Source organism: Aphis gossypii, chromosome 1, assembly GCF_020184175.1.
Source record: "Aphis gossypii isolate Hap1 chromosome 1, ASM2018417v2, whole genome shotgun sequence".
Lineage (NCBI taxonomy): Eukaryota > Metazoa > Arthropoda > Insecta > Hemiptera > Aphididae > Aphis > Aphis gossypii.
In genome coordinates this window covers 35,348,188-35,374,439 of record NC_065530.1, presented here as the reverse complement: position 1 = coordinate 35,374,439, position 26,252 = coordinate 35,348,188, and the positions used below count along the sequence as shown (strand labels likewise).

At 31.9% G+C, this 26,252-nt stretch overlaps 2 protein-coding genes across 4 annotated transcripts in view; both read left to right on the top strand.

Moving 5' to 3' along the window:
* The window catches only part of LOC114124827 (rap1 GTPase-activating protein 1), a 159,109-nt gene that overhangs the window by 56,158 nt on the left and 76,699 nt on the right, over positions 1-26,252 (top strand). Inside the window, exon 1 of one of the 3 annotated variants that reach the window (XM_027988253.2) lies at positions 22,428-22,840. The exons of the other annotated variants lie outside the window; for them this stretch is intronic. Coding sequence (XP_027844054.2) covers positions 22,788-22,840 — 53 coding nt within the window. The 5' untranslated portion in view covers positions 22,428-22,787. Of the gene's footprint in view, positions 1-22,427; positions 22,841-26,252 lie in introns of those variants that run through there. 3 annotated transcript variants of the gene reach the window in all.
* On the top strand, positions 1,892-8,748 carry LOC114124828 (isocitrate dehydrogenase [NAD] subunit alpha, mitochondrial-like). Its single transcript, XM_050197046.1, has 2 exons — positions 1,892-2,956; positions 7,885-8,748. The coding sequence occupies exons 1-2, from the start codon at positions 2,434-2,436 to the stop codon at positions 8,646-8,648; spliced, it is 1,287 nt and encodes a 428-aa protein (XP_050053003.1). The 5' UTR covers positions 1,892-2,433; the 3' UTR covers positions 8,649-8,748.

Below are 26,252 nucleotides of genomic sequence, written 5' to 3'. Positions count from 1 at the left end.
ATTCCTGACATTTTAGAGATAAGATTAAGTGTGTCGAATTATTTTATTCTAAAATGTACCAATTTTGTAAATAGAAGAATTTAATTCTATGAAAAGTCGTATTTTAACAGTAGCAAATGTTGGTGATTTTTGTGGTTGTCAAGACCTGTGAGAAATTTCGATCGTTTATAAAACAGTCGGATACAGTGTTTCTATACTTAGGAAAAACATTTGTTGTATCAACAGTTTCCAAAAATTATTTTAGTACTGAAGTTCGTCTTTTATGAGATTCAATTACGCACATTAGATTGTTTATCCTGAAAGTAATGTTAGTTTAATCAATTAAAAAAAAAGCATGAGATATCCCAAATAATAAAATTAATAATGTTTGACAAATAATTTATTATACAAAAACAGTGCAATGTCTACATTTACGTTAAGCGAATGAATATAATGTTTGTAAAATGACAGATTTTTTTAAGTTTATTTAATATAAATGTATAACGTTCACTATTGTCATTTGAATAAAATCATTATATGTGTTTATTGTGTGTACAATATTAAATATTATATAAACAATAAACATACATACATGCACTAAAAGCTAAATGGTAAATTTTAAAATTAAACTTTACAGTGCGTAAGCATTGCCTATACGTATGATTTATTTAGTTTAAAAACTTTTTTGAATTCTCAGAAATGTAATTTTCATTAATATTTTATTAGTATTCTACAATGAATCATAGAAAACTATTTTTCGACATTATAGAATTGTTTTTTCAGTAAGTATTTTAAAAACAGCAGTACACAAATTATGGCCAAGCATAGTTAAAAACTAAAATCGTAAAACGTAGTTCTTTTGAAAAACAAAGTAAAAATGAATAATCATTAATCATTGATAATACATATCAGCATAAGTAGTCTTTTTATCATATAGTGAAAAATAAAAATAAATTCAATTGTAAACATTTTTATTTTTTACATCTCGAATATACTCAATAGGTTAATAGGTATTCAGTAATATATAAGTGTTATATATAATATATGAATTAGATACTGTTAGTATTTTCAATGTACGCTTTACAAATGACAAAAATGGTTAGTGAAATAGCGAGTAATTAATATTTAATAATATAAATACGAGTACCATAAAGTAAAAAATTAATGTTTGCAGTGGTGTAGAGGGTTTTTTAAATATTTTAATTATTATTATTATATAGTATTAAATTGTTATATTAATGCAGTTTTATAAACTGGTTTAATAATACACGTGGTTATGAAAAACTTAGGTGTATAACTGTACAAGTCACTCACCTTACCCGTAATTGAATAATATTCAAAAGTGTAATTTTTGCCAGTGAGGTTTTTTAGTTACAGTGTTTATTTGTCTTGTTATGCGTGTTGTGTGTAATATACACATTGTTGTCTGTCTAATATTCACTCAAGTTAATCTAATACCTACGTAATATAAAGAACGCGTCGTAAATTTCCAGTCGTGGTTTCCAGTAGTATGCACCTAATGTTGAAAATCATTTTTTTTCAATAAAAAAAAAAAAAAATGTAAATAAATCAACAAATTATAAGGGTTGGGGGAAGTAGAGTCTCGTTTATTGACAGTATTGCGCTTACGCCATCAATTACGTAAATGCTGTTGTTTGGGGTGTTATTGAAATATTCAAGTTGTAGGTATTTGCACAACGATAACATTGATTTAATGGCTTTTAACGTCCTTATATAGAACGTAATGATATTAATAAACACACAATAATAACTCATTGAAACACATAAATATAATATTTTTATAGTAAATGCCAATAAAAGGTTTTATTATTTGTTTATGAATGATTTTTTTTTTTTAATTGCCCTTTGACCTCATAAATCTTAGTGTTAGTATTTTATTTTTATCCAGTAATCTTCCTTGATTTATTTACATCACAACGGTTCTATAAATTAGTGCACTTTTATTCGGCGTCCGGTAAAAAACATTATTCGAGCGTTTATACTTTGCTTTTACATTACTACGTCGTATTTTAATTTTAATTATTTAACATTTAAATTCCACTATGTTCCGATGAAATTTCTACCTATACAATCTACCTAGTCCGGTAATGGCTTTAATACTTTCAGACGCTTCGTTAATTCAAGATTATTATAATTTCTAGCAATTAAAACCGCTCCGGGATTAACCTTTTCGGGGAATATAATAATAATATACAATATAATATAAACACATTATTATTATTTATTATTTAATATTATATTGGTTTAGCTAATTAGTACATCTCGTTGTCAAGACGTCGGTCGCGATACAACAGTATTTGTTTGTAGACGGATTCGCTATATTATTTCAGACGTGATATTAGTATTGTGTTGTTTGTTAATTTTCACTATTTTCATTAGCGTTCAATAAAAAAATCCATTTTTTGAGTTTTTCGTTGAATCCCTCACCGCAAAATGTCGAGCGCGACCGCAATCGCACATAAGGTTTTTAGAAGTCTCGCCAGCGGCGTCCGGCTGATGTCGAGCGCGAGACCCGTCAGCTGCGCCAAGATCAACGCCGACGACAATCAGCCGCAGTCCTTGCAAGTGACCTTGATCGAGGGCCAGGGCACGGGGCCAGTGATGTGCGCGGCCGTCAAGAAAATCTTCGAGGCAGCCCACGTGCCGGTACAGTGGGACAGTCAGACACTAAAAGTGTACCGGGAACCAAAGACCAACCGGATGACCGTCAGTCCGGAAGTACTAAGTTCGGCCGCAAGAACGGGATTAGTGCTACGAGCCCAAGACTCGACTGTGGGACAGAGCGAAATGCAGTCGTCGGATTCGTTGGCGCTCCACAAGGCGCTGAACGCGTTCGTCGGAGTTCGTAAGTTCGTGTCCGTGGAAGGGCACCAGCCGTATGGCCCTGTCAAACTGGTCAACATCCGCGACAACGTGAGCGGCGAATACTCTGAGATCGAGCACCTCGTCGTTCCGGGTATATATAATATTATATTTTATTCAGTCATCGATCGTCGTGGCGAATCTGGCGATGGGTCTCTCCGGACCGGTATATGATATTATAGATGTATACGACATAGTATGTGGGTAGTAGGTATGCATTTCTCGATACACCCACACCATACCCGCCGCAGTTATACTTATGACACTTTAATCCTACTGCAACTGTAGTTTCTCCACCACAGACGACCGCCGTCTTCGTCGTTGACTGGTTGACTATTAAGTAAATTTGATAGTATTTTCAAGTTCTGATTCACTAGTTTTTTTTCCATGGCACAACAAACAAAGGACAGGCACAAACTAATAGCAACCATCTGTAAACAAAAATGTCCATCGTAAATCTCAAAATGTCTATCGATATTATGCTCTTTTTACCCTTTAAAATGCGAATTTTGAAAAATCCTTTTTTAGTATGCCTATACAATATACATTATACATAGTAATAAGAACATTTGTCATTTACTGAAAATTTCAAATAAATCGGGTCAGTAGTTTTGGCTGTACGTTGATTCCACCCTTCATTTATACATATATATAGCCGGATAATCTACAAGATATTTTTCGGATTCATATTTTCGATCAGAATATGTGTTTAAATCATTATAAGGATATTTTGATGGTCTCAATATGTAGATAATATTATGTAATAGCTATAATATTATATCAGATACCTTAATAAAATAAATTTATTTTATTATAACTTATGTAGGTAGGTTTTTTTATGTACATTTAGTTACAAGTTACGATTATTCCTCACATTTTTCGGAGTAAAAATTTTTTTAAGTCTACTTTTTCTATAATCATAGAGGTGACACGAAATGATACATGCACGATTAATGTTAATTTATATTATCATTTTGATACCTTCATTTCCGTTTGTACTACCGTTTGCTAAACATAAACTCATAAATAATAAGGAATAACGATGTTTATGTATTTACTATCCCGTACAAAAACGTTAAACATAACTTTTAGTTGAAAATAATTTTCTCAAAAGGTGCAGGTGGGTCCATCACTGTTAAAACTTTGTTATGAGATATGAAAAATTGGATGTTTCTGAGACGTGGGTTTGGATAAAAGGTAATAGAACGATCCGATGAGAGAAATGAATAATAGTCCTTAAAGAAGTACATAAAAACATATTAATCATTGAAAACATCAAAAACAGAAAATAAGAATCGTAATAATCGTAATAATGGTCACGTCTGCTGCTATACAATGTTATGATATCATGTCACTTAAAATCGATAATATTTTTGAATAAACCGTAAATAAGCATTATTTTTAACATTAAACGAGTTAGCTCAAATTCACTAAATTATTAGACTTAACTAATAATAATAATAACGACGAAATAACGATTTATAAAAGTTATTGTGAAATAATCCATAACCTTTATATAAATACAGACTGTTGTTATATTTGTGATGTCTATTACATTTTATTCATTTCATTTTATTTTTATTTTTTTTTTCCTATAAAGATTGAGATTGATTGTTTTTATGCAAAACGTTTTAATCGTTGTTTTTGATGAAAAATAACGTTCAATAAATATCTTTTGTGATTTTGATTGGTTCAACTATATTATTCTTTTATTCGTGGAACTTCTTACTTTCAGCAGCTTTTTATAATAAAAATGCATTTTAAAGATGTACGTTTTGAGAATAAGTTGAATTGTGTACGAGAAAGTTTTATTATTCATATCGAGAAAAAATTATTATTTTGATTTTTTTTACAATGATTTCATTTTTTCGTTATCAGGAAGTATAGCACAGCAATAAATTTCTATTCACACAGAAGGAACAAAAGTTTTTGAAAATATTGCTTTAACGTTAAAAATTAATGAGAGTTTTATTTTACGAGTTTGTTTTACTTTAATTTATAATTGGGATACCCGAGGGATATAATTTAGGTTTAATTTTAAACGAACGGTGAAAACACTTGTAACAGAAGATGGCGCGATTAAAGAGTGTCCCTTGCCCTAGCAATCGTTTACCGTCAGTGACAAAGTTTAATAAATTACTCAATTCTTAAACATTGTAGATTTGTGTTTTTCTAAATGACTAAACATAATTTACTGTTATTATAGTCATCGTTGCGTGTTATTAAAAAAATGAATTTAAAATGTATTATTAAGTTGGGAAAATTAAACCTACTAACGTCGCGGTCGATATTTATACGATTTATGTATTATAACTCATAACATATGACCACTAAATACTGTTCAACTGAGGTGTGGCTTGGTGTAGAAGCGTTTTATTATAAACACAATTTATTAATCTGTAACGTTATTTTCTGTATACATAGAAAATGCGTATAATATAACACAAAAACGCACGTTGACATATATCTAATATACGAGGTCTTAAACGTATTTACGATTCAAAATTTTCACATATTTTAATAATATTGTACGCTGAAAAAATATAGATTTACATATTTATTGTCGAATTCGGTGCGTGAACGCAAATCGTACAGTAATCTGCGTCTCCGTTATATACACACAAATGACGTTTTTAGACAGGGCGTTTTTCAGATTTGCATAACCTTTACCGTATCTAGTGAGGGGAAAAATATATTTATAATTTTTTAAACTGGTTTATAATGCCTCACTAACATTAAAATGTGAACGCGTGTTAAAATCGTCGAGGTCATCGAATTGGTGATAAAATACTAAGCTTTTAGTTCAATATTGTTTCATTATAAAATCACAAGCGTATATTATTTAATACAATACAAACAGAAAATTTAAGGGGCGCGTTTCATAAATAAAATCGGTTAGTGAAATCAACTTCAGAGAAAAAAACACCAATACAATATTATAACATATTTGTCATATTATAGTGGATACAATGTGGCGTCAAATCGAATGTTTTAAAACGTATCAAACTGACAAGTAAAAAACTAATTAACTGTAAATTTTCTATACGTTTATTTTAATGTTTTATCAAAACGTTTGAAATTAAATAATAACACAACGTTATAGTAATTTAACATCAACACGTTCTTTATTATTTCTTCAATCTGTAGATATACACGCAATACCATTCGTTCCAATTTTTGTAGCGTAGGTACAATTTATTAATGTAAAAATCTACGAGTTTAATATTAGATTATATACAGCGTGTTTATAGAAACACGCATAGAAACTTTGATTTGATTAAATTTTTACCATTTATAATAATTTATGCTGAACGTAGGTTTAAAAAAAAAAAATTGTTAGTTATTAGAAGCCTATTTTTTTATTCTTTGAACCTTGAAACCGCTTCCTCTCTACAACACGTCGTAGATATACTCAATTTACCTAGGTACTGCATATAAAACGTAATTTAATCCTAGAAGTTTTTAAAGTAATTTTTTTCTGAAATTATGAAATGATGTGGCGAACGGACTAAATATTTTATAATACGTCGTGATTATTCACTTATTAAAATTCCGGTTCTATTTGATGATTACGTGCAGTCAATTTTATTAACCTAAACGTATGATACCAATATATTTCGTAGACGCATTTAGTTCGTATGTATTACAAAAGTTTCTCCAACCATAGTAATGATATGATATGTATATATATTTACATATTATGTAGCATTAATGAACATTGCGCGAAATATACGTAGGTACGACAGTTTATGTGGTTAGACTTATTCTTGTAATCACGGTACGTTGCATTCGGTAACCCTCCGACTAAAAGATACTCATATAAGCGTGAAGGGTCGCCGTCAGCAGAGACACGCGAAACAGTTGGTTTCCTGTTGATGGTGTAGGGTGGGATGTGAACATCAATGAAACCCCACGCGGGGTAGTACTCATAAATATATAATATTTTTTAATGTACAATATAGTTGGGTTCGTGCCGGTGTAAAATGTATAAAGGGCGCGACGAAATAGCAATGAACGGTCGTGGTGGCGGCGGTTCGGTGAGACGCGTTATATAATGATGATAAATATATAAATATTATATAGGTAGGTTATTCTAATATGTATATGACAACGACGGTCTCATCAGTCATCCCGTATCCGTTACATGTATTACCTATAAAATTAAATTATATTTAAAGTAGTAGACAGCACGAAAAAAAAAAACAATTTTTCTTCAAAGTATTATTAAACGTTAAATTGATTATATAGAAACTATTAAAATCGATTTGGTCAAAATCCAAAGTGAAAAATTTAAGGAAATACCGGGATATTTTGAAAAGCCACGTTACGTCATATGAGCTGGGTTCCCCATAATGTTTCTTATATTATTTTATTATTTTACACGTTCAAAAATTACTCAATTTATAAAATGATTGATCAATCTAAAAATGATATTATAATATTTGCATATAAATGTGTGATTTTTTGCGCTTGAGACAATAATATAAGTATCTATAAAACATTTTTTTTTCAAATATTAAAAACATTAATAGACGTATTTTTGTTGAACACGTCTGAAGTAATCGTATTGTGCGGCAATACAAAAATTACTTAAAATTCTAGTACTATTTTCACGTGTTCAGTGGCATAAAAACAACATCACTCGCTTATGAAAAAAAAAAATCGAAAATATATTGCAAAGATAATATTATGTAAACTAGTGCAAGAACCGAGCAACTTTTACACGTATACGAGATGGGCAATTATGGTGAGCCCCGGCCCAATGACGTAACGCTCGTTTTCTTTTTCAGTATTCCTCATAACTCATTAAAAACGGTGAATATAAATTTCAACTTGCAGTATACCATTTTTCTTAGAACCAAAAATTTTCCAAAAAACTTAAAAAAGAAAAGTTAGTTTTTAAGTTTTTAGGGGCTATACTCAAAACGACGTATATAATACAATATCATTATAACTGCACGATGCGATACTCACGACCGTCGTCGACGTCTAAATGCATAAATATATTTTCGTATCGCGCAGGCGTCGTGCAGTCCATCAAGATGGTGTCGATGAAAAGCTCGTTGGCCGTGGCCGAGATGGCGTTCAGATACGCCACCGAGAACGGTCACTCGCAGATCACGGCGCTTCACAAGGCCAACGTGATGCGGTTGTCGGACGGGTTGTTCTTGAAGGCCTGCCGGGACGTGAGCGTCTGCTACCCGAACCTGGTGTACAAAGAGGAGAAGCTGGACTCGTTCTGCCTGAACGTGACCAGCGACCCTCAGCTGAACGGCGACCAGCTCGCGACCGGCGAACCTAAACGGTACGACGTGCTGCTCACGACCAGCCTGTACGGCGCGTTCGTCGGCGCCGTTTGCGGCGTGCTGTCCGGCGGAATGGTCACGGTGCCGGCTGCCGCGTACGGCCCGAACGTGGCCGTGTTCAGCACCGTCAGCGATTACGGCTACAGCAGCTACTGTCGCAGCAAAGACAATTGCGTCGTGCCCCGGATGCTGGACGACCTGGAACCGATCGTCAACCCGACGGGCATTATCCGAGCGGCCGCGTGGATGTTGGACCACGCCGGCATGACGGTCGCCGGGCGGCGCATCACGGCCGCCGTGGACAAAACCATACTGGACGGCGTTCGCACCCGGGACATGGGAGGCCAAGCGTCCTGCGCCAAATTCACCGACGCTATTATCGCGAACCTGGATTGCCTGATGAGCGAAAGCGGCGAAGTAGGCGGCAAATGTGATGAATGCGGCAAAGGCGACAAAGGCGGTGACGGAGAGTGCTGCTAGAAGTCGTGACGCGTCGTCAAAAGCTTGCCGGTGACGAACCCCACCGTGTTTTTGTTTCTTTTCTTCTGTTTTTGAATTATAATATAATATTATAACACTATGAGACGTACAGTTTTTTCAAATAAATAAATAGTGGGTCGCAAGTCATTCGTAATCGGAAAAGATAATACCTAATATTTTAATATTAGGTAAAAGAAACAGCGACTTCAATAAAAGAATTATTATATTTTTTTAAAATTATTTTCGTAGTCGCCGTACGACACTCGTCGAACGTTCGATGCGATCGATCTGATCATTGTCGGGTTGTGTCTTGCCTTTCGATATAATCGTGACGACGCATACCACGGCCGCTACTCGAGGCGATCGCCCTTGTCGTTAATGTTGGTGGCAACTCGAAGATAATGTAAAAAAAAAGTTTAAAAGTTAAATTAAAGTTCAGCTAATCGATAAAAAGCAAAATTGTTTTTCAAAATATAATTATAAAAAAAAAACAACGTTAGTATAATTAATGTTCCCGTTGAAATAATAATTAAACTAGTAATTGTGGTAAGGATGAGGTACCTACCTAAATATTATCGTTAAATTATTCATGGATATAACACACGTTAATACACATATTCATAAAACACACGTTAACAAATAAAAAGAACACACTTCCATGATTCTATATACCTATTAATTGAATCAAATAATCTATAGTTCAGATTTTATTTATAATAGTAGTGTTAAAAACAATTTTTTTTCTCTTGTGAAATGAGTTTACTTCAACGTCTTCAATTAATATTTTATAGTATATATATATATATATATATTTTAGGCGGTGGTATAATCATTTTTAATTTCTTAAGTGGTTAAGACTATAGTAGTTTCCGTAAAAGTTTAACTTAGACAAAGCAGATGTCAAATAGTATACTATTGTTAGTATACTACATTAATACAAACCTAAAATTTAACAATGTGTATTTATCAATTATGTCGGCAGTACTGATAAGTTAACCACGTTTGACTATAAAACAGACTACTTCTCTAGATTGCTTGACCAAATAATAACTGTACTTACAGAACAACCCTAGAATCTACAATGATATTGATTTTATTTCGTGACGTGAGTGGCTAGAGTTAAGCCACCAATAATAATTTCATTACCTAATACACGTAAAAAAATATTATTTAATAATAATAGATGATTTTCACAATTTTCACGGACTGAACAGGTTAAAACAACAACTGTATATCTGTATAGCTGAAACATGTATATTAACTTTGATTTTTTAATTAGTCTCAACTCGTCTGCGTTCATATCAAATGTTATATTAACATATTATAAGTTTTTATATAACACAACATTAGTCTGAACCCACAAATTAAAAACAAACTATTGAATAGGTACATTTTTGAAAATTGATTAGATCAAATATTATTACAATATTACATGACATTTTCCTCAAACTTTAAATTGTGAGCATACAAATTATAATAAGTATTTAGATTCATTAATAGATAACACCTTATCTTATGCCTACTATAGTATTGTTTTAAATAATAATTTTAAATTTGACACGTTATGTTATACAAAGATATTCTTAAATCATATTTTATATTTTGTCATTAGTTTTTAATAATTAATAATATATTATCAATTATCATTGATTAAATATATTTGAATATAATTGATTTAATCTATTATATGTAGCATGTATGGATATTTCATACAATAATATTATATATAATAATAATCAAGTACAAAACATATGAGATTATATTTATTTTAATTATTGAATATTGATTATGCTTAATCCATCATTTGTTTAATACAATGTGCATTATGGATTATTTGGGACGAGAGTCTATAATGACAACTACAATTTCGCAACAAATAACAATAATTATATATTTTAACATCCTTTGATGTTCTTCAGAATATCAACAATGTTCGAGCCGGCAGTGTTATGAACAAATGGTACAGCGACTCGTCCTTTTCTCATAACAATTTACAATAAATTATTAAAAACGATCAGTTTAAATTTAAATTTAAGGAAACTGCATTTTAAACAGGTAACTGCGCATCATATTTTGATGCTTCATAAAGCATATATCTGGAAATATAAGTCATGTGTCGTAAATAATGCGAATATCGAACGGTGGAGATTGGAGACGGGGAAAAAAGATAAAAAAAATAAAAAATAAGAAAAAAACTCCGGTCTCCGATTTACGTGTAACAGAACTTTTTTTTATTACATAATACTATCGTCCAATATAAATGAAAAATAAATTCCATACTTTAACAATAGATATTCAATGATCGAGTTATGAGCAAGTATTATGTTGTTTCTTATTAATTTTAATGAAATGATTCACGTTTGTATTTTACTGTAAATTAAAATGCGTAACAATACTACCAAGTACCAACGTATTCCTAGACAAATTAATTAAAGAATAATTATATATTATACATTAAATATGTTACGAAGAAGAGAATGTTCGTATATAATATAAATTAATAAATTAGTCTAACCTGGCTACACTTTTCAACTGTTCCAAAAGTGCTTTGTCCGTTATATGCAATAATGCCTTTCGGCAACAGCCTCATAACAATAGTTAGGTATGTCTATTCACCCACAACATAATATAATTTTACATTTTAGTATATTATCGTAAATAGGGGGATTTTTTTTTTTTAAATCTGTTAATAAACGTGTCTACGCCACATCCCCCACCATACAAAAAAAAATCAACTCAACTCAACTACCGAATAAATGCTAGTTTATAATGTACACAAATAAAAACACCCTCCCCCAACACGATACCTAACCAAAAAACGTTTTTAATACATATTATACATTACATCGACCAATATATATGGCAGGGTGGGATTTTATATTATATACGTTCTTATACAATAGGTTAATAGGTGCATCACGTGCTGCGTACAAACGTATAATATAGGTACTATTTGGTTATAAATATGTATGTTTTCCCTCTTCTTTCCGATTTATAAAACAGTTTGTGAAGATGATAACAATAATAATAATCTAACCGTACGATACCGACTAATGGACCGTGTATTATTGTGTTTCATATTGTATGATAATTTTTGTATATATATTATTATACATATATATATATATAATATATATATATATATATATATATATATATATATATATATATTATACGTACCGTATAGCCATATTATATAATGTGTGTTATAGAGTTCGCGTGTTTGGCGCCCACAACCGTGAACCGTGTAATGGAGCTCTTTTTTTCTTTTTTCTTCTCTTTTCGAGCGATGAGAAACGCCGTATACTTGCAGTGTTAATCTGGAGGGTCGGTGAGCGAGTGAAGTGGAGCATAATGGGGCTATAATGATGATGTTGTGGCTATACTAAAAAAATGATGAAGCCAAAGAAGCTGTAAAAATGTTCATCCACTCCAAAATTCTCGAAAAGATTATAATTCGAAAAAACATAAAAAATACTTTAAAAAATGTATTAACATTCAAGTTGTTCACTGCTTGCACCTACGACTACATTCATCCCAAAACTTAAACACAATAATAATACGTATAGGTAAACTATTATTGTAGTAATGTAGTGTTATAGTTTTGAACTTAGTATCATAAATCCGATTTAGAACTATAAATTTTAATATATAAAATATTATTACTATGTAATAGCATTTAATTTTCCCAATTACGAACTAAAAAATTACATTATAATTTACGGCCCACGATTAAACCAGTCCACATTTGTAAGACTGTCAGTAAGTTTATTTTGATGACGATTCGCTTACTTTACTGAGATTGTCTTCGGGCAATAAATATTCAACATCTGGTATTGCATAATAGATACTAAGATACACTTTGTTCAAATGAGACGCTGAAATCATTTTCATTATACGTCTACAGTTGTAAAAACTAGAAATAAAAAAAATCGCACATTTCGAGCACTCCAACACTCAGTTGTCATATTATAAATGATTTAATATAATTATATTCCAAACAATTTACGAGTTTACTATTAAATATAAATTATAACCAATTATAATTGATGTCGTGTTGCCTGAAAAATTAATTATTTTTTTTTCCTCAAATTTATTCATAACTTTCAAAAAGAATAATCATTGATGCATAAACAACACTTATTAAACTACTGGCCGTTATACATTACATATGTATTAATAGTTTACGTCTTGTATAAACATAATATAATAGTACAAGGTTTAATTCTACAAGACGTTTACAGCAATATTATGATGTGTACAATATATTATTATAACTATGACACATATACCTATAATATTGTAATAACAATATATATATATTATAATTTATAACCGACGGAGTGCAGACCAGAAATTAATATGATTTGGTAAATAATTTTCGACCGGGCAAAGAGTCTGACGACGGAACCGACACAATTGGATCGAGTATAGGTTTTATAGAGGCGTTTTTTATTTACGATTACAGACGGAGAACACGCGGGACTTGGGTATGCCTAAAACTTTGACGCGTGAGCGTGTGGGTGTGTGGGTGTTTGGCCGTTTGCGAGAGAGGAGAGTATAACATTATTATTTCGTTGTTATTTCTTCGGTAACGAGAACGTGCGTCAGTCTTGTCCAGCCGGGCGAATCGCATTTATGCACTCCGCGCCTTTATTCGATTTTTCTGCGGCCCCACCCTCCGCTGACCTATGCGAGTCTCGCCCGTCGCCACTATTATATTATTATTAAATGTTAACCGTTGATTGTCGACGTTGACCGCGTGCCACGATCTAATAATATTACGTAATTCGATTTAACATAATTCTATACTGTTATGTAATTATTAAGAGTCTATTCGTTACACATATACGCGAACAACATAATAAATAATACCTCTAATCTAATATAATAATTAGTGTATTGAAACAAACGACGTCGTTTCGTCTCTGCGACAATGACGACGACGATGACAATAATAATAATAACGACAACAATAACAATAATAACTACGAAATAATAATAATAAGTTTTCGATCGCAGTGAGTTGTTGTAATTAATCAACTCGTTTACGGGACTTGGAACACATGCGCGAATTTCCTTTGGCGAGACGGATCGAAATTTAATTTTAAAATCTCGTCGCTAGTTCAAAACATATTATACTGATCAAAACCGTTGTTGAATGCTTTAAAACTTCAAACTTCCCGACTATATCGCGCAAATTGCCGGTCATTCGGGCGTGTGGCTATAACGTGTGTGACGAACGCGAGACAATGAAAACCTTGCCTTTGCACGAATCTGGAATTCATGCCAATTATATTTGTTTTCAAACCGAACGTTTCTCATCCAATTCAATTCCGACTGATGCGCCCTAAAATGTCGAATCTAGCTCCTTTGATGTTCGTTTTCCGGCCACAGGCTGTATCATGCCCGTCTAATCTTCACACACTTTCAACGCTTTACATTCAGAAAACAACATGTTAGTGTATACATAGATATATTCGGTACGTGTATAACAATATTTGTACTTAATTAATTTTTCTTTTAACGAATCTCATAATTTTAACATAATAACAGCATGACATACATTACAATTGTATATTTGTCGACAAAACGGGTCAACAAGCAATTCAACTGAATATGTGCTCTCGAAAGAGGGTGGGTGTAAATTACTGGTAGGACATAAAGCTAAATATGTATATTAAAATAATTAATTTTTCAGACTAATTACGTGAACAAAAATGTTGACGAGAGTAGCGAGAACATTTATTTAAATATTAAAAAAAAAAAAAAGTAGTGGGAGGTAACACTTTTGTCAACTGTTTGTGCAATTCCAGTCTGTGGCGTCACTGAGACTGTAATAGTAATTTAATATAAATACTTGTGAGCTGTGACCTACTGTTTTTATATTATATTATTAAATGTAGGTACGTACGACGGAATGGTTTCAAACATTTAGGATTGGTTCTATATAATTTATATAATAAAATATTCGAATAAGCCGCATATGTTTAATTCCCTGCGCTAATAAAATCACGGTCTTCTTTGAAGTTATAATATGCTGTTAACGAAATTACTCTTAACATTATGCCAAGTTAAACTCGGAACTCGACTTCAAAGTACTTAAGTAGTCATTAACAAAAACAACATTAATATAATATTGTATAATAAATTCTAAATATTATTAAGACAATAATATAATTACGACAATTTCCTAGTAGGATGTATATGGGATCTAGGAAGTAACTGAACTATTACCGATTCAAATATTATTTATTTATCGATTAAAAAAAAAAAAAACATTGTCTGTTCAACTACATATTATTTGAATATTTACCTAAGATTAATATGATGTACTCAATGATTATAAATAATATATACACAGTAAATAACTTGTATATGTAGGTAGGTAGTAGTACTATATATTAAAATAATTTATGTGAATAATACAAAATAATATGGTTCTATTTAGTATTTTCTTTGTTTTGTATAATAGACGGGTAGACGGCTATCAATAGTGTTTTGTACGAAACAATTAAAATAGTTATATGTATAATTAAATATTATATAATATATTAAAGTAATAAATAATATAGTAATTTAGTATTCATTATTCCGATAATGAGGTACAAACAGTGTGGCTCTATTTTAATAATTACATACGACTTAGGTATTTTTTATATATATTATTATACTATATACCGTTTGGTATAAAACTCATCTTATACCAAGGTAAAGTAAAAATAAATTCTGAGAATTAAAAATAAACATAATATCTCCTAGGTACTTACTATCCATAGAAAATAGAGGGAATAATTTCTGCCTATTTACATACTATATAAATTCTGAATAATATTCACGTAACCAAGTGTAGTAATGAGTACATACTGTTATAATAATAATATAAGATATTATGTGGTATTTCGTAAGGTATTTCATTCATATTGTTCATACAACAATAATTTATTGAGAGTTTTCAATTTGAAACTCCATATTCATCATATTAGTCCATACTATCCATATTATAATGTGTGTCTTTATAGGAATAAACGTTTTATTACACTTTGTATCTAAATTATTAATTTGATTTTAAACATATATTATACGTATAATTTCCTCGCGTATAGTATGAGGGGTGGACTAATGGAAAACCACGTCAGCCATGAACAAATGAACAATATAATTATTATTATCGTCTAAATATCTAAAATCAACAATCATATTATACGTATATACGCCGATAATACCGTCGCTACCCAATATTGCATGCAATATAGGCCTGCAGGCCTATAAAATTTATCTACGAAAAAGAAACATCAGAGGTTTTTAACGAACAAAAATAATATTATGAACACCTATCAGTGGTCCACTGCAGACAGACAGTGCATCGACCAGATAGGTTGTCGGATCCGACCGGTTGGCTACCGTCGTTGGTCGTAGATCGCGAGGTCCGACAGCGGCGCGACGCCGGTGGAGAAGTTCGTGGCGCGCTGATGTGCACCGTGGCCGCCGAGTGGCTGGACAAATTCAGCCGGCGCCGTGTTCGACGATCGGACGCAAAACCTGTGCGACGCTCTGGCCAAGGAACAGGATTGCCCTGATGCTTCGGTACCGGACGAACGCCCAGCGAATGCTCACTCGCGCTCAGAAACTTCAGGATCACGAGCGCGAACTGATGCCGACGTATCAGTACGACGAGTACTTGAAGCACGGCGACGAACACGTGATCAAGATGTTGCGGGCGAAGACGACCTCGTCGACGCCGTGATGCCACAGAAAAAGATGATGTGCGCGCTCCAGTGGCTGAGGTCTGAAGTGGAGCGGGCGAGAACGCGAGACTAGTCGAACTGTCGCCGTAGCGGCCATCGTCATGGCCAGCAACAAGAAAATCGCCAACGATTGTCGAGCCAAGGCGCGAAAGCTGTAAACCGAACTCACCGAGGTCCGAAAAGAGGCAGTCAAGCAAGAGGCGTTGATCGACTGCTCCGTCGGAAAAACGAGTTTATTGAGTTCGGGCAATTCATCATCACTTTCAGCTGTTTCCGGCTCGCCGGAAGTCAATTTCACCGGTGCCGCGTCTCCCGCATCCGGTCCTGCCGTGCCCGTCTTCTCCGCCCGCCCGGACCTCGTCGATATCGGCGAGCGCTCTCGTTCGGTACCAGAGCATCAGGGCACGTGTTCCTTAGCCAGAGCAGTTTTTGCGTCCGCCGTCGCACGTCAGCGGTCCAGCCGTTCTGCTCCGTCAATTTCACCCCCCCAGTCGTGCACGTTGGGCAAGTGTGGGTCCTTTACCCGGTACAGCGACCCCCGGTGATCTCGCACTGCTCGTGACCTGCACCGACGACGAAGTTCAAGTGGTCGACCGATGACGACGACGGTGGCGGCGGCCAACCGGTCGGATCGGCCAGCTGATCGTCCGGCGAAGGGTTGGTTAACGGTTCTTGGACTCGAGGAAACACAAGTAATCCGTCTCCCAGCTGTTCGGCTCGTCAGACGTCAATTTGTTCACGTCGCAAGTGTTTCGGACTGATGGTCATACGCACCGGTATATTTGTGACAACGGTTGTCTTCCAATTGTGAACCTCAAAATATGACTTTCATTAAATTTAAATAATAGAAATCAATTTATTTTTTATCTATTTTGTTCGTTTTTTTTTTTTTTATTATTATTATTATTTTACTCACGGTGCAAAATTTTACTAAACATATCAAAACTGGTCCAAAAACTTAGAGAATGATATTATAAAGGAAAATCGTTAAATGAAAAACTATTTACATATTATCATACTTGTATGATATACGGATCTATACGCGAGTATATAACATTTTAAAGTATGACTGAACAAAAATATTTAAATATAATATTTCCACTACAGTTAACAAAATAAAATAACGAAAATACATGTAGGCGTTTTGTAACTGTCTTTTCATACACAGAAGTCGGTTTCGTTTTTACACCAGCTCAATCACTTCGACGGAAGGGTATGTATAGTATCAGCAAAAACAGTATATATTTCAACTATATATAATTTGCATACAAATATGTTAGTAGCATGTCAGAGTGATTCCCTCGCCGCAGAATCGAGTATAATTCAAAAAATTCAAAAACAAATTCATACTATGAATTTACAATATAGGTGGTACCGAACTAAAATATACAACGGTTTTTATTATTATTTTTGATAAACATAATGCCCGTCAAAATAAAATATTACAATATTATTGTTACAATACATAGAATTAACTGAGTTTCATGTCGTAAACCATATCGTTGCAATAATATTATGACGTACGTTGTACGCATGCCATATATATATTGTGTTTTTTCTTTTTTGTGATAATATGTTTTCCATTCATAGCCTTACCACCGGGCAAAATACGCATATTATATAATATGTGTGTGTACACCGATACTTACGGTCCGTACACAACTAAACGTATATTATGTCTATTGTTATTTGTTTGGTGCTTTGCCTTTTGCGGGGTTAAATGCATGTGTTTCTTTTTCAGAACACTAAAATAATACAGGAATCGTACAAGCGGAATATTTGTATTCAACTTATTATTTATTTGTAGGTATACAGAACAATATAATATAGTCTATATTATATTATATTATAGTTTAGGTAGGTAGGTAGCTGGTACATAATATTATAATATTCGTTTGCGTCCGCCCCAGCCGTCAAAACGATAATAATTGCAGTCTACCGGTTAGCGTGGAACGTATCATTTCATCGTACTCGCGGGAGTCTATTATAAATTGTACATTATATGCACAGGCGGCGCGTTTATGTGTCCATATATAGGCGTCCGCCCACGATAGTTGGGATACCACAAATACGCACCGAACCGTTTGTACATTATAAACTTGCCACACTGTCATCCGTCTGTGGATAAGGATACAAATCGTGACCTCTGAACTATATATGCACAGTATGCTTATTATAATATTATGTAGCACAATAACAATCGTCGCTATGGGGTAGACGGTTATTTGTCGTAACTCGTAAGCCTCTGGCGTCTACGGCTGTACAGAGTATATGACCTACGTAATAATATATAATATTATGTGGAATGTATATGACAGCTGCTGGATACATGTATATTTGTAACACGGGATATCGCAAGACATATAATATAGTCTGGACAGTTCCCGACATCAGTGTGTCTTCTCGTAGTCGTGTGATTCGTTTTTTCGTAGACGACGTAATATTTTAATCGAGTTTTCGATCATTTTTTATCGAGTGTCCTGCGCGCTCGCGATCCTTATGAATAAAATATTTAAGTACAGCAGCATCAACGTCCGTAATCCTTGTCGACAATCTAATTTACAAATAAATATTAAATGTATTTTTATGATTAACAACTGATCGCGGTACATATTTAAATACGCGAAATAACGTCTAAAGTAATATAACACTGATGTTTTGAGTTTAAAAACTTTTGAAAGTTGAACATTATAAAATGTATCATCATTGACCAAATAATGTAAATTCTAAAAGTTTGGGCGATCACAATCTTACCACTCACTGTACGGCATTATTCGTATACGCATAAAAAAAAGTCCTTTTCTCTCGGTAAACAAATGAACAGACAACCCGGAAGGCCTTGTATACACACATATTATGCAACCTAGAATTTACGGCAAACTATCGCATACATAAATTTTGTAAAAGACAAACGATTGTGTTTATCTAAAATATTCATTTTATGCTCGAATTATGTCAAGTCGCGATTCAAAACAATAGGTAAACATTGCTACGGGGCTCCACAAGTATTAAAGTTATTTACTTGATTTTCAATCAAATGTCACGTTTCAAGATATTCCGTTCTTATCCCGTGCAACGCCTGATAATATTTTATTTTATCCAGTATTTTACAACTTTAAAATTAGTAAACCACATGTACAAGAGAACAAGGAATGTATGAGAACTGTTGCATTATAAAAACATTGAAAAAATCCTGGTTACTGTATTATTTATATATATTTATTAATTATTTATTAACTGTCATAAAATTAATAAAATCAATGTTTTACGTTTTAACCCAATCAAATTTAACATATGTAATCAAAATTGAATTAAAATTTAAAAACGATACAAACACCCCTTACATTACTATGCAGTATTTATTACTACCGGTTACAATTTGATTTTTATTTTAATATCAAATTAATTCAAACAATAAAAACATTTGTGTACCTATATCATTATTCATTTTATATAATACATCCAGGATTGAACGTCAAATAGTATTGTCAAACAAAATTATAGTAGGTAATACTAGCATCATATTACTATCACCTATGTACAAAATTGAACACCAAAACTAATTATTTTAAATCAATTTATTGTAATGATGAGAGTTGTGTAAAACGAATAATAGTAACGTGCGTATTTATAATAATATTAAACTACCTAAATATGTTGAGGCGTATTATTATAGGTTTTTGTGCACAATACACCAATTAGAAGTTATTCAATTCCAACTGTACTAAATAAGGCAGAGATGTAGGTTTATTTGAATAATAGAGTATTCAATTAAAATAGCTTAATAGAATTTCGTTTTAATTAATTAATGCCCGTATTACTCCGCACACTTTTCTCTATCTATATGAAAATACAATTATAAATTTTAATTTTTAGTCAAAATCTATAAAATGTTCGTTTTATTCTTTATTTTTTTAAACTTTACAAGTAATTGTTCGTATTCTGCGAAAGTAAAAGTATAAAAAATTTAATTTATATATAAAAATTTAATAATATTATATTATATATTATACCAAATATAGAGGTATTTCATTTATTCTGACATTATAGTATAACTGCGAAGAGTGGATGGATATATAATTTATGTGACCCATAAAAAGAGGATTATTTGTAGGTACTAAATCTTGTTGGTTACTAGTATCACATCGAATATATTGGACATTCGTATATAAGCCCTTCACCACAAGATCGACCACCCAAACTTTAATATTATTTCGATTTATTGGCGTAAAAAAAATATTTTATTCTTTCATATGCCGCCACGCTGGTGATCGGAAGAGATTACATTTCCAATAGTGTTCAGCACCGAAAATAATTTCGGTGACAATCAATGGTTCAAATATATTTTATATTACGGGTTTATTATTCACATTACTTAGACGTGGGGTCTTGGTGTAATTTATAATCGGCCTTTGAAAAATCGACGTACATAGGATAAGTATATATATTATTATAGGTAGGTAGGTACATTGTATAACCATAACTAACTACGGCCTGTACTTGAATCAACCCCATTTGCGTGACAAACATGCAATGATTGATTTTATAAACACAAAACCAATGATCTAAAAGTATCATTAAGATAAGGTTTTTATGAATATTTTATTTTTGACAAAAGATTTTATTTAGCGAGACTGGTTCCTTTTCCGTTTGTGGTTACATAAAAACGAATCGTCACCGTTGCATCGCAATAATTTTTAAAGTACCTACCTTGAATAATGCTTTATTTCTTTTCTGCGAGAAAAAAAATACCGTTGCACGTAGGTATCTACAATGTATCATTTCGTTAATCGGCTAAGTATAGGTATTGTCATGTTATTTTTAATATTTTCAGCATTCAACAGAACTATGATCATCAGTAATCCATCTCACACTAAACAGCAGAGTGTAATTATATTTTCACATCTTATATACGATAGGGCCAATATGGCAATATCATTACAACATTTTTTTAAGTACACGCTACGTCAAATTTGATTTAAAAAAAACTACACCCGTCTCGGTAATTATGAGCAGCGAATATGTTATTCACACTCGCTGGCTAGTACGACGGTATAATATCATGTATAAGTAAAAATATTGTAAAAGCAATATGTGTAGGTACGTTCCTTTTGAAAATATAAACTGCAATACTCTAATAGACGAAACTTTTTAGTATACATATATGTATATAGATTATATAATGTATATATTATAAAATTATTTTTGCCGTAATACATAATAATAAATAATAATAATACCCACGAATTTTGAGCATATTTATATGTATAAACCAGACTTTTGAACTATGTGGACCTCTGATAAATAACTTTTTCAAAACGCGAACGACCCTATACCAAATATTTTTTTGAATAATCTATTATTTTTTTTTTCATAGAAATATAGAAATGTATACAGTTTTTTCAATAAATTTCGTGCGTAATAAAGATATTAAAGTAAACTTCACGAGAAAACTCGAGTATACAGAATAATAATCAATAATATTGTACTCTCAAGCGTATATCATAATATATACCCGCAACAAAAATCGTATTATTTCACACGTGTGTTGTGGTGACATGTCCACGGCCACAGCTTGGCGGACAACCTGGCTCAAGAATCCTCCCCTCACAAAGGGTGCCGTGAATCGCAGTTAAAGAGTAGCCACCGCGGTATAACTCTTTAATAATATCGTCGTGCGTATCGATGGCTTTCGACGGCCGGAAGTTTGTCGAAAGACACACCCTGTATGACGGACGTACTCACGCCGCGGTCGTACGATGCCATAATAATAATAATATATATTTTGATATACATTATCGTCGCACAATATTTTACATGGGTGCCTACGATGATAGTAATATTATTATTAATGATAATATTATGGTCTGCACACGTCCGATGCGTCGTCGGTACCTACCGCCACGGTTATAATAATACCGTAAAACATTGTAGTCGGTTCCCCTCTTCTGAAAATCCGTGCACGACGCGCGTTGCATTCGTACTGTGCGGGACCTGCTGCTGCGTCCGCCCGGGATTGACAGTGCGAACACGTTGTTCGGTGCATGCGGATGATGCGCGCGCGCACAGCACACAAGCCGAGTCGGTACCAAACGTAACACATTATCGTTGCAATAGTGTTATAATTTTTTTTTAGTTCTCATACTATTTTCCGCGGTATACGGCCGTCCGTACGCGTCTTTTTTTTGACATTTTCACACGCCGAGTGTGTTGTATAAAAAAAAAAATAAATATATTGTTTTAAGATGTAGATCGGAATCGAATCAACCCGACACTATAATAATATTATAGTAGTGTGATAACCCGTATAGGTAGCTATACATCCTACCGGTGTGACCGATGCGACGCGTCGGATTTTTGACTATAACTCGAGACTGAAAAATTTGGTTCGATGAAATTTTCCACCGGCGGTCGTAAGGATTCGTACTCCCTGGACAGACACAGGTACGTAAATAATTTTACACTGTACCTCCGGCCTTTTGGTGTAATAACTGACGGCAAATTACTCGGATCGTCTTTCGCGGAAGACGAGATGTGAGCACGACGACGTGCATAAATAATTTTATAAATCTCACTATAGTATTACACATAATATAATTTAATTATAACATGCGTTTTACATTACGTGACATTCTTCGCCATTCGGTGAAAACTGAACGCTTATCATGAACACGTAATATAATTTATATTTTTTCAACCATCTACTCAAAAGCATATTTAGGTTTTAATAAGTGTTTTTCATTTTTTTATTACTAAAATAAAATGTTTTAAAATAGTCATAATGCAATGAAAACTATAGTTTCTATTTTCAAACTTTGCATTTTTTATTATTATTATAATTGTTAATCAAAATTTATAGTTTCATTTTCGTAAAATATTAAACAACGCGCATATGTGCCAATAACATTTTTATAATATATAATATGTACTGGCTGAATATTTATCACAAAACATTCATTATTTCAAAATCTATTAATCTTTTTGTAAATTTTTCTGTAATTAATTTAAAATATAATATATAGTTTATTTATGGTTATAATTTTTTAAGTTTTTCTTTTTTTAAACGAAAATATACATTTTTAATTTAATATTCTGAACTAGATTATTTTTCAGAGTACCTATTTTGATGTATGAAAATCAAAATTCGAACGAGAAGTTTTTAAGCTATAAGTATTTAAAAGTTTAGGTGAGTAGAGGAATATACCAACATTTTGCAGGATATCTGTACCTCTCTACTCCGCTAACCTAAACTTTAAATACTATTATAACTTAAAAACTACTCGTCCGGATTTCGTTTTTTATGTAACGAAATACTCAGAAAATTATTCTGCCTCAGAATATTAAATTAAAAACCTATGTTGTCATTTAAAAAAATGAAAACTTAAAAAAGTGATAACGATAAAAAATATTGTTTTATTTAGATTAGAAATTATGGAAAAAAAATATTTTAAAAAAACTTTAATATATTTTGAAATAATGAGTATTCAATGATCTAAGAATCAGTGAAATATTATAGTGCATTTAAATTTTTTTATTACAAACTATATAAGCTAATGTTAAATATCCTAATAATTAAATTAAGTTAATGCTTCTTAAGTTATGATTTTAAACTGTTTAAAATACAAAAGGTATAAAGTGTCCGAGGAAGTGAATAATGATAAAACATACTATTATATTTTTGTATTACTACATAAAACCTAAAAATCCCAAAATGGTAAAACAAAATTATATATTGGACTTTCAATTAATAATATAAATGTTTGGATAATATAAATTATTTTAGTAATCTAAATTAAGATCTTAAAAACAAGAATGTAGTATAGAATTAATAATTAATTATTATACGTATTAAGTTAATATTTAAATATATAAATTATGATTTTTATGTATTTATATTAACTTTTACTCTATTTTTAATACAATATAATTAATTGTATTAAATATTGGGCTTGTATAAATCCAAGTTTAATGTTATGTAATAACTTATATAAGAAAAATATTAATATTAAATTTTACATTTAAATGATTTGTACATAGATTAATATCCTATCTTGAAAATAATATAACGTTTTATATGGTAGATATAAAATGTAATTTAAAAAATTTTTATACATATAAAAGTATCTACTTCATATATTTAACTGTTTGAATTTTAAACTTTGAAAAAGTACATTAACGTAAAACACTTTTTAAATTATTAAATTATTTATTTTTGAGTAATATGATTTTAAGTGTATTATTATTATTATTTTCATACTATAAGCTTAATTTTATAATAATATATTATAAATATTTGCATGACCTATACATACGTATAGTAAGTATATGATACTATATTTTATCTTTATCATTATGCTATTATTAATTATATAAAAAACTGTGGTATTAAATATTACAGTTTTACTCCGATTTATTTACTGAACTTATCTCGAAAGTTTTTGTTCATGATAATTTATCGTAACGTGATATGTACCGTGATGTTTTAGACTCTTATATGTATATCACATTTTCATTCGACTTCGTAATCATTTTTCTTCCAGGAACGTTAGCCTTTTTAATGTTTTGCATTTATCTTGACGTTCTGTGTATAAGCACTAACAATTCTGCCGAAACTTCAACAACCAACTTTGTTCTTGGTGTAAACGTCTATACAAGGTATATAAGTTTTCTGATTTATCAGTCTTTTTTCCTTCAAAAAATGACATTTTAACTATTGCTATTATGGCGGGAAAACACATCGATGCGTGAGAAGGGTTTCAAGAAAAATACTCGCCGAGTGACTGTAGTGAATTGGCCGAGCCGTTAAACAGGATCGTTAAAAATTAAAACCAACCCGTCCAAATCTCTTGTGTAAACGAACGATAAATATAACTTCGATGTACGCTTATTTCGTTTAGCAGCACATTTAATAATAATAATAAAAATAAAAAATAAAAATAAAACGAATTAAGTACAAACGTAAACAGTTTTATAATATATTATTATTATACTCACTTTTATATCGATATTATGAGGCAACATAATAGTATATTATACGCCTGCGCCGAAGTTAAACTAACATTATACTCGTATTTTATATCTACCTTTTATAAACACCTTGGCGCTTATACAATCACAACGTGCACTTATTACTTACAATACTATATATTATTATGTAACCTCGAATGTAGCGATTTTGACGGGATTTGCGTTTGTGTGAAACGCCATCGGTGTCTATATAGCCATAATATACACATATTGTAACCGGATCTCAGATCATTACATCGCAAAGTGGTCGAGTACAAAACATAACCACGGTAAATCTATTTCCCTGTCAAAACAACTATAATTGTTGTATACATATTATACAAATAAACGTATATCTATGCCACCATAGCATAAGTTGTACTTACTCGATAATATAGTATATTGGTATATTAATTGCTACACTCGGTGTGTATTAGGTACTGTGAAGTGCGTTGATGTAAAAACTAACCTTAACCAAAAAAAAAAAAAAAATTAAATTAAATTAAAAACATTAAATTTATATGCTTATTTGTATGCTTGACTGAAACCTTTATTCATCTCTCCGACCGATTTTACGTCTCACACGGAATAATATCATTTTAATATTCGTGTAGTAATTTTATGTAGATCAATTAAACTCTGTTCGCCCACGTTCGTAACGCAAACGACCGTCAAGAAAAAAAAGACTATGGGAAAAAAAATTTAAAAAAAAAATCAACCCTCGTCAGTGTTACGTATATTATGTACAGTAGTCGCAATTGTGTTATGCTGATTGACGGATGCGATGCTGTGATAATAATATAATTATCATTTTTTCGGTATTAAACGTATGTACCTACATAATATAATA

What these genes read in the sequence shown, in the direction of transcription:
- LOC114124828 (XM_050197046.1), top strand. Translation starts at nt 2,434, where the DNA reads ATGTCGAGCGCGACCGCAATCGCACATAAGGTTTTTAGAAGTCTCGCC. An exon ending in CGAGCACCTCGTCGTTCCGG is followed by an intron (nt 2,957 to 7,884) that starts GTATATATAATA and finishes CGTATCGCGCAG; the next exon opens with GCGTCGTGCAGTCCATCAAG.